Source organism: Corvus brachyrhynchos, unplaced genomic scaffold, assembly GCF_000691975.1.
Source record: "Corvus brachyrhynchos isolate BGI_N302 unplaced genomic scaffold, ASM69197v1 scaffold34, whole genome shotgun sequence".
In the NCBI taxonomy this organism is placed as follows: Eukaryota; Metazoa; Chordata; class Aves; order Passeriformes; family Corvidae; genus Corvus; species Corvus brachyrhynchos.
Genome location: NW_008238126.1, coordinates 1,527,022 through 1,536,585, shown reverse-complemented (window position 1 = coordinate 1,536,585; position 9,564 = coordinate 1,527,022). Strand labels below are relative to the sequence as shown.

Here is a 9,564-nt window from a genome sequence, read left to right as displayed (position 1 = left end):
CAGCCACACCAGTGTTACCCCAGCCTGCAGGAAGGACCAGCTTACAGACTGCGAGTGCTGGCTCAGAGGATCCCTGCTCTTCAAGGCAAGGGGAAAAAATCCCGATCTCCACTCACAACTTCCTGTGTTGAACATTATCCCAGTTTTCTCCCCACTGCAGCGGCAGATACCACGACCCTCACACGAGCTCTGTTGTACAAATTTATTGTGTGGCGCCCAGGGTGGGAGCTCAGTTCTCCTTCTCCTGCACAGTCTTTGTGCCCCGCAGCCGCCCTGTGCGGCGCGCGGCGATGAGCCCGACCTTGCGTCCCGCGGGAGCGTCCCTGCGGATGGTCGAGGGCTTCCCGATGTGCTGGTGGTTGCCTCCTCCGAAGGGATGCTCCACAGGCTGGGCAGGAGGAAAGCAAGACAGCAATGTAACCACAGGAACTGATACTCAACAGAGTAAACTGATTTGCGAGGAAAAATGAGTAACTGCTTCACTTTTTACGTGGTGCAGCAACTATCAAGTGCTGCTAATTTACCCTGTGACTGCACATTTATCTGGGAAGGTTTCCTCCCAGATATGTGCCACACTTGTCCCCATATCCCACAAATCCTTTCTGAACTGTCAGAAGGGACAGGGGTGACCCCAATCACAAAGAGACTCACGTTCATGGCCACACCACGGACACGTGGCCAGCAGTTCCTCTTGGCCTTGTACTTGTGGTAGGCACGGCCGGCCTTCAGGATGGGCTTGTCAATACGGCCTCCACCAGCCACGATTCCTGCAGGGAATGGCAGGAATGGTGACACCCAAACAGAGCACAGGAGTACAAAGGAAAGCCAACACCAACAGTGAGACCAGAGCTGAGCTACAGCCTTCCTTTCGATCCACACACACAGGATTGAGCTTAACACTTTCTCAAGCGCTGCCAGTTTTACTACTACAATTACCTGGGTAATATCAAGATTTTTCAACTGAAGTATGAATTGAAAGAGCTCACAGGAGTGTGAAGAACTTTGAGGACCTACTTGCTTCATGATTTACCGAGTGAACTTTACTGGAATAACACACCAGATTACTCACTTTGGTGTCCTCCATGCAGAGGCAGGTGAGTGTCACCAGCAGCCACCTCAGCTGCCAGTCAGGTGCACAACAAACCTGGTACAGCCTCTGCTTCTTGGCAGTGGCTTTGTCATTCCCTGTCAGACCTCCCCACCCACCTGACACCACCACCAGGCTCCCTCAGTGTACTGAAGGCAGGAAATCAAAATGGCATTTTCCATGTTACGTCCTTCTCCAAGGACTGCAGATTTTACAGGCTGAGCAATTCCACTACAGCCTGAGGACAAGGAGCATCTACTTTTCTGTCCTCTCACTAGGTCAAATCACCTCCAAACTTAGGTTATCAACATCTAAAAGTAATGCAGGTGGGAAATACAAGTCAGGCACCTGAGCACAGACTGTCCTGGTGTGTAACCCCAAGGCCAGCCTGCACATGACACTACTTTCAAGATGGTTATTAAAACTGGGGCCCTGTTTGGAAAATTCAGTGACAAGTCCACAGTGATTGCTGCTTACCCACAACAGCCCTGTTTGCAGAAGAAATGACTTTCTTGGAGCCGGAAGGCAGCTTCACTCTGGTTTTCTTGGTTTCGGGGTTGTGGGAGATGACGGTGGCGTAGTTCCCAGAGGCACGCGCCAGCTTCCCGCGGTCACCGGGCTTCTCCTCCAGGCAGCACACGATGGTGCCCTCGGGCATGGTGCCCACGGGCAGGACATTCCCAATGTTCAGCTGAGCTGCAAAGAGCAAGGAGAGCAGCCACAGCTTCACTCGGGCCCTGGGCCGGGGTTACAGCCCTACTGAACCTGGGACAGCGGCACCACAGACCCTGTGGCAGCAGGGTCCTGCAGTCCAGCACCCCAAACTCCAGGTGCTGGGACACCCAGTGCCCTGCCCCTGCCCCAGCCCAGCCCAGCCCCACCTTTCTTGCCGCAGTACACGAACTGCCCGGTGTGGATGCCCTCGGCGGCGATGAACAGCTCCGTGCGCTTCTTGAAGCGGTACGGGTCACGGAAGGCGATCTTGGCCAGCGGGGCGCCCCGGCCGGGGTCGTGGATGATGTCCTGCGGGAATGCAGAGCTGCTTTAGGGCGGGACACAGCCTCTGCCAGGGGTTCTGCAGGAATCCAAGAGCTAGGAGAACTGGGGATGGTTACTCTGGGCTGATTCTCACCAGGACACTTCTCAGGGGGATCTGGGTTTCCCCCAGTGTGAACGAGCTGAAGATTCCCATTTGTAAGAATACAAGCTCCTACCTACATCACATCCCATCAGGGAACAAAGTCTTCCCTGTGAGGGTGGTGAGGCACTGGCACAGGTTACCCAGAGAAGCTGTGGAAGCCCCGTCCCTGGAAGTGTTCACAGCCAGGCTGAACAGGGCTTTGAGCAACCTGGTCACATGGAAGGTGTTGAACTGCATGAGCTTTAAGGTCCCTTCCAACCCAAATCAATCACTGATGACAAAATAATGCCTGGTTAAGTGTGCTGCTTGTAGCTAATCCTGTCTGAACAGTCTCACTCCTGACATTCTGCAGGTATCCATGTCTCCATTCAAAGGAATCCTCTTTCACTTTCCCAACCACCTTTGGGCAGAGACAGAGCTGGGCACAGGCAGTGACTTCTCTGTGTGTTTCCTCGGGATTGAGGCATTTCTAACCTTCTGAAATCAGGTACAACAAAGTTACAGAAGCCCCTACATAAGGAACACAGACTTGTTGTTTCTTTTACACTTGGAGAAACATGTCCATTCTGTTCCTGAAGCACTCTGAGACTAAAATACCCAACTGTGTATTTACAGACTACAGACAAGTGACTGTGACACATCTCTAAGATCTGTCTATTTTCTAGGACAGCTCATAAGCTGTTGGTGTCCACTGCTTATGTTTTTCAACCCTGTTGGCCAAATCCCCTATGTATTACCCAAGTTCAAGTCAAACCTTGCTACCTACCTTTTATCATCAACTCAGCTATGGTGAGGGTGAAGAAAATCCTCTCTACAATGTGAACATGACCACGCTGTAAAATGCTGAAGGGCTGCTCCGAGCATCCAACCACTGGCACTGTTTGCATTCTGAAGTCCCTGACACCCAAAAAAGTACCTGCAGCACCCCTGAACCACCGTATCACACCCCAAATGCAGGAACTGCCTTGCCCCCACTGCTCAAGACTAAAATGATGGCTATCACTTGGCATTTTCAAAGATCTGATTTTTTTTTTTTTTAATATGCACTCAACTACATGGGAAACTGCCCAGCCACGTTTCCCCAAGTACAGGGAATTCTTAGGCAACATAAAACCAGGCTGGTACGGCTACACTTAGCAGAGCTCCACCAGAAAATCCAACTGCTAGCTAAAGGTGCCCTCTCTGTTGAGATGTTCTCACAAACCTGAAGAAGTTTAACTTTCCAAGGGATATGATTTATTTAAGAGCAGAGAAACGCAAATAAGGAACAGACGAGATAAGGGACAGCCGAAGGGCTTTGGGCACTGCTGGCAGCCCAGGAGGAGCCCAGGAGGGTCGGGAACCCCGGGGACGAGGTGCCGAACGTCCCCCCCGAGCAAGCACCCGGAGCCGCCCGTACCTTGACGATGCCCTTGATGTACCCGTGCCGCTCGGCGAAGTCCACGGCGCGGAGCTTGGCCGGGCCCTTCCTGTGCTTCACGTGGGCGCGGAACACGGAGCCCGCGCCTTTCCTCTGCCCGCGGATGACGCGACCCATGGCGCCCTGCGGGGACACGGGGACGGCTCAGCGACACCGGGGACACGCTCAGCGACAGCCGCGGCACCCCGGCCCTGCCCCGTCCCCGCCCGGCCACCTCCCCAGGCCGCCCGGGCGTTTTTTTTTCCGGTACAGTGACGTCACGCGGGAAGGGGCGGGGCCCCGCGGTGCCCGCCCATCTCCTTCGGCCCCGGCCCGGGACACCGGGAGAGCCCCGGGACACCGGGAGTGCCCCGGGAATGCGGGAGAGCCCCGGGACACCGCGAGAGCCCCGGGAATGCGGGGGCACGGCCGGGAACGGGGGCAGAGGGGCAGCGTTCACAGCCAGGTTCCTGGGAGCTGGTATGGACAAGGGGGAGTAGTCAGAGATTGGGATAGGAAGGGTCAGGCTGTGCAAGTGACTGGGGCTGGAATTTGGATGGTGCCTTGGAATGCAAGTCGGTACATTCACTGCATAAAGAAAAACAAACAAAGGCTGCGCTGGCGAGCTTTTCTAGATTCTGACAGCCTGATTTTGCAACATTAAAAGCAGCGACAAACAAACCCCAGCCTGAAACACCCAGCATCTGGTTCAGGGGATAATAGAAACAAAACCTATACATTTTAGATAGATAGATAGATAGATAGATAGATAGATAGATATGTAGAAAATAGATAATTATAAATATTACATAGTAGTGATTGCTGTCTCCGTGGCCGCGTGATCCCACGAGAAACCCCGCGGGGAACGGGGCTGTTTTACCCTCGCCCCAGACCCGCAGGTCCCGGTCCAGGCGGGAGCCGGGGCAGTGCCCGTCCCTGGGCAGTGCCCGTCCCGGGCAGTGCCCCCCCGGTATCCCAGGACTGCTTCTCTGTGTCTCCAAACGCTGCTTGACACACTCCGAGGGGCCAGGGAGGAAGTGGGGCAGAGAGGGGCTCCGAGTTCACGGCTCTGCTTCTCCGGGGCTTTCTTTGCACAATCACAGATTGGATTATGCTGGGAAAAGACCTCTGAGATCATCGAGTCCATCTTATGACCAAACACCACTGTGTCAACCAGACCTTGGCACTGAGTGCCATGTCCAGGCTTTCCTTAAACACCTCCAGGGACGGTGACTGCACCACCTCCCTGGGCATCCCATTCCAATATCTAATCATGCCTTCTGTGAAGAAATCCTTCCTAATGTCCAACCTAAACCTCTCCTGGAGCAGCTTTATGTCCTGTCCTCCTGTCACTGGTTACCTGGGAGAAGAGACAAACCCCCACCTGACTATGTCCTCCTGTCAGGGAGTTGTGGAGAGCAGTAAGGTCACCCCTGAGCCTCCTTTTCTCCAGGCTAAACCCCCCAACTCCCTCAGCCTCTCCTCACAGGACTCGTGCTCCAGACCCTTCCCCAGCTCTGCTGCCCTTCTCTGGGCTCAGTCCTGCCCCTCAGTGTCCCTCCTGAATTGAGAGGCCCAGAACTGGACACAGCACTCAAGGTGAGTGTGGTCTCACCACTGCCCAGTACAGGGGGAGAGGCATTTATTTTAAACCCCCTGGGGACTGACAGCCTGTTGTTTTGGGATCTCACATAAACAACCAGAGACCCTGAGCCAAAAACTGCCATGCCAAATCCCTTCCTAATTAGCTGGACCAAAGATGCAGTTTGCAGGGTAAGGCTCCAGCCATCACAGATACAGCTGGATCTGTAATAATCAGACTGTATTGTGCAGTTTAAGAGCTGTAATTTTTGGGTGAAGAAGTAACTGAAGATAAAACCCCTGCAGTTGCTTTAAGCTGCATTTACCAGATTTTAATCAATATTAATTAGGGCATAATTGAGAAATACAGCAAAGCAGAGGTAATCGTCTCAGTGTTCCTAATCAACTTGCACTACACCCTGGAAGGGGAAATGAAAAGTGCCTTAACTTCTTTAACAGTGCACCAGGTTTTCTGCATCAGAGGCCACTCTTCCAGAACAGGTCACTGCTGATGACCCAATTCACTGAAGATGGACTATTTAACTTTATTTGACTCACTGGAAATGAGGAGAAGTTCATCAGACCCACACATGCCATTGCTCCTCACCTTCAGCTGAAGGACCTATGCATCCACCATGTCTTGGTAGATGAGCTTTCCCACCACAGCCTTCCCAGGACTAGTGGAATTCACCCTCTGGTAAGATGCAACAACCCTTGATGCCAAGGGCTCTGAGCCGGGATCCTTGTCGGATTCAGCCCACACAGGTAAAGGGATTAGCACGACCAGGAGTCCACCCTGCCCATCTGCTGGAGGTCACCGTCCCTCACACACACAGTGTGACAGCTGCTCAGCCTGGGCCCCACGTGACAGCTCAGTGCAGGGTGGCAAACTGCCACTTACTTTGGTTTACACTGAGTTTATGTTCACACCGAGTGGGAACATCTCGAGACTTTGATTTATGGTTCCTGTGGCAGCAGGAGTCTGGTTAGTTTTTGCTACTAAATCTGTCAAGAGACAGATCTCTAAGGAACTACCTGAATTTCCAAATAATGCCCATAAACCCAGCAAATTACATTGGTAATTTCATGTTCTTTCATGTTCTTAGTAAGGACTTAGGAATCAATTCATAAGAAGTAGTTGTGTAGTGGTTTCCTACACTCACTGGTTTTATTATCCTGTATCAACTATACTTTGTTTTCATTTTATTGTTATTTAATTCATGGTGCAGTCTTCACACTGCTGTCATCATCTGTGAAGCTGCAGCCTCTTGGTTCTGTCATAGGCTTGGCCAGCTGCCTCCCTGCCCAGGTACTGCTGCAACACAGCAGGGTAAGGCTGGAACTGGGATCATCCTTGGCTGTTCATCCCTGTCAGTTTTTTGGGTGTCCTAAATATGGTTAGAAATGTCTGTTCCATAAGGGTGTGAAGAGTTCTGAGTTCACCATCACCACATCAGAGGCTGTTTCAGCCTTTCCTCCCAGCAGTGCTGAGTGGTTGTCACCTATTTGTGTCACCACAGGCTGTGTTTATGCACACCTCAGGATCAGAGCATGCTGCTGCCCAGGGCTCCAGTGCTGGTATCATCCCAGCTGACTCTTAAGTATTTTTCCATCAGAGAAAACCAGGAGGAGGCTGGGAATAGTATGCATCTAGGTCTCTATGCACTCAAGGTTCCTTAGGGTACGCACATGGATGCAAAACCCTGAAAGCCTCCAAGTATTCTAGACTTGATGGCATTTAGAAATCAGAGAAGACATGCAAATAGGTAACAGAACTTCATTAATGATGATGTAATTTTATAATTGATTTCTTCTTTTTTAAGAGACAACATTAGTTAACAGTTTCATAACAACACTGTATTACCTGGCCCATCCAAGCACAGAGTGAGCTCAAAATAAGGTTAATTATTTACTTTAGCTGTGCCTTCAAAATTCATGGATCCAAAGAAATGCAAGCAAGTGGTTTACATTGGATGGCAATTTAAAAATACTGCCCAGGTTTGTCAGAACAGTGTGGCTGTGGGTTGTGCCCTAAGAATCTCAGTGACAAGGAAATACAAGTGTTGAACACTACCAGTGGTCTTTAGTCTCTTAAACATTGAGGAGTGGAGGTGGTGCTGTGGTTTGAAAAGAGGCTGTCATTCCCTGGGCTGATGTTGTCTCCCAGATCTGATCTGTGGGATATTTCTCAGTGTGAGGAGGAGGTGGCAGTGCCAGAGCAGGACAAGCCCATTCTGGGTGAGCCATGGGGTACTGATGGCAGAACAAAAGCATCTCCCAGCAACACAGGTATTTCCTGGCACTGCCTACCATCTGCACTGCTGTGCAGCAGCTGCTCTCGTGCAGCTTTGAGCCCTGAGATTTTTGCCTTCAGGACGTCCTCTCTCACAGTTGTATCCTGCTTTTGGCAGAAATAGAGTTAATTTTCTTCCCAGTAGCTGGTATAGTGCTGTGTTTTGGATTCAGTATGAGAACAACTTTGACAGCAACAACTAAAAGATCAGTGTGTTAAGTAGTGCTTACTCTAAATCCAGGACTTTTCAGTGCCTCATGCTTGGCCAGTGAGGAGCTGTGAGGGAGCATGGCCAGGACAGCTGATCCAAGCTGGCCAAAGGGATATTCCATACCATAGAGTGTCATTCCCAGTATATGAACTGGGGGGAGCTGGCCAGGAGGGGCCGACCACTGCTCAGGGACAGGCTGGGCAGCCGTCAGCAGGTGGTGAGCTGTACTGTCACTTGTCTGTCGTGGGGTTTACTTCTATCTCTTTTTCCTATCATTATGATTATTATTACAATTATTATTTACTTTATTTCAACAATGGAACTGTTCTTATCTCAACCCATGAGTTTTACCTTTTTTCAATTCCCCTCCCCATCCCACAGAAGCGGGAGGTGGGCGAGTGAGCGAGCAGCTGCAGGTACTTAGTTGCCATCTGGGATTAAACAACAAGAAGCTGCTTTGCTGTAAGACATTACAGCTGTTACCAGTCTCGCTGCCTCTCTGCCAGGAGTTACAGCCTGTGAGAAGAGGAGCAGAGGCAGGGCCACTGTGCTGGAATTCTCTGGCCAAAGCCTATTTTTCTACCAGTACTCAGGCTGCACTGGAGCTGGGGGAATTTGCTTATTTCTCTGAGGGTTCTCCAAGCCTGGAGCAAGCACAGGATTGTCTGGATAACCCAGACACATCCTGCACGTGTGCACAGATCAGGGGTCTGGGGCTCTCAGGAAGCCTTGGCCTCACATGCCTCCCAGGCACAGGGATCCGGATGGAAGTCTGATGGTGCTAGGCAAAATAGGGTGTGCTTCCAAAGCATGGCTGCAGCACATCACAGCCTGAGATTTTGGCAGCAGCTTCGTCCTTTGGCTGCTTCAACTACAACACTGAGCTGAGCTGGCTGAGTCATGGCCCCACATCCTGATTCCAGGGCATCAACACTCAGCAGCGGGGAGGCACCCGCACTGCTGGGCAAGGCCAGGTCTTCTATCTCCACAGCTACTTCCATGGGACTGTGGCTGCTGGAGCCCATCCTCACACATCTCCCCTGGCTGGCAAATTTGCTGGGATAATAGAGAAAGGATAAAAACTACTCCCCCGATTCTGGAAGGGCTTTGGCAGAGCCGTGAGTGCACTGCTGCAAATGCACGGTGGGAACAAGTCAAGGGTGTGTTGCCTTAATTAATCCTTTCGTGACAGTCACAAGCTAATTTGCTGAAGGTTAATTGCACTGTAAATAGCAAAAGGGGTGGTGTTCTGCTTGCAACAGATGGCAGCCACCAAGAAATTTTGATGAGACTGCTGTTTGGAAAGGGGGAAGAAACAGCAAGGTTTCTCCAGGACCCTGCCTTGAGAGGGAACTGAGAAGGGAAGCCCTTACCTCTGTGCATCTTTTGAAAGGGAAGGAAATAAAGGATGGCTATAAGAGTCATACGAATGTTTTCTCTCTGGGAATGGTATGCTACAAAAAAAATAATCCTGACCTCCTTTAGATGGGCACTTACCCCTGTTTATGGTCTTACTGACCTCTCAGGGGCTTTGCCTGGGATTAGGAACTGACATGTGGACTCCAGCCAAGCTGCAGCATCAGAGTTCCAGTCTGCAAAAATAACACACCTGCTAATCCCAGCAAACACCCTCGGGGAGATCCTATTACTGCTGCTCCAGAGCAGGGCACAGGGGAGTCACCTGCTGCCACTGAGGCAAGGGAAGGGCCATACACAGGAGCTACTGTACAGACTGCTAAAGGGGCAAAGCCTCGTCTCCTGCTCTGCATCCGGAAAAACTCCTTGGACTCCAAGGAAAGGTCCTGGGCCTGCAGCATCCTGTATCTAAAAGCAAAGGAGCCCTTTGTGAGGA

General features: G+C 51.3%; 1 protein-coding gene across 1 annotated transcript; it reads right to left on the bottom strand.

Moving 5' to 3' along the window:
- Nucleotides 1–188: 188 nt before the first annotated feature.
- Nucleotides 189–3,827, bottom strand: RPL8 (ribosomal protein L8). Its single transcript, XM_008633024.2, has 5 exons — nucleotides 3,628–3,827; nucleotides 1,969–2,110; nucleotides 1,565–1,783; nucleotides 652–767; nucleotides 189–388 (listed from the first exon to the last, which is right to left on the bottom strand). The coding sequence occupies exons 1-5, from the start codon at nucleotides 3,763–3,765 to the stop codon at nucleotides 230–232; spliced, it is 774 nt and encodes a 257-aa protein (XP_008631246.1). The 5' UTR covers nucleotides 3,766–3,827; the 3' UTR covers nucleotides 189–229.
- Nucleotides 3,828–9,564: the final 5,737 nt, after the last annotated feature.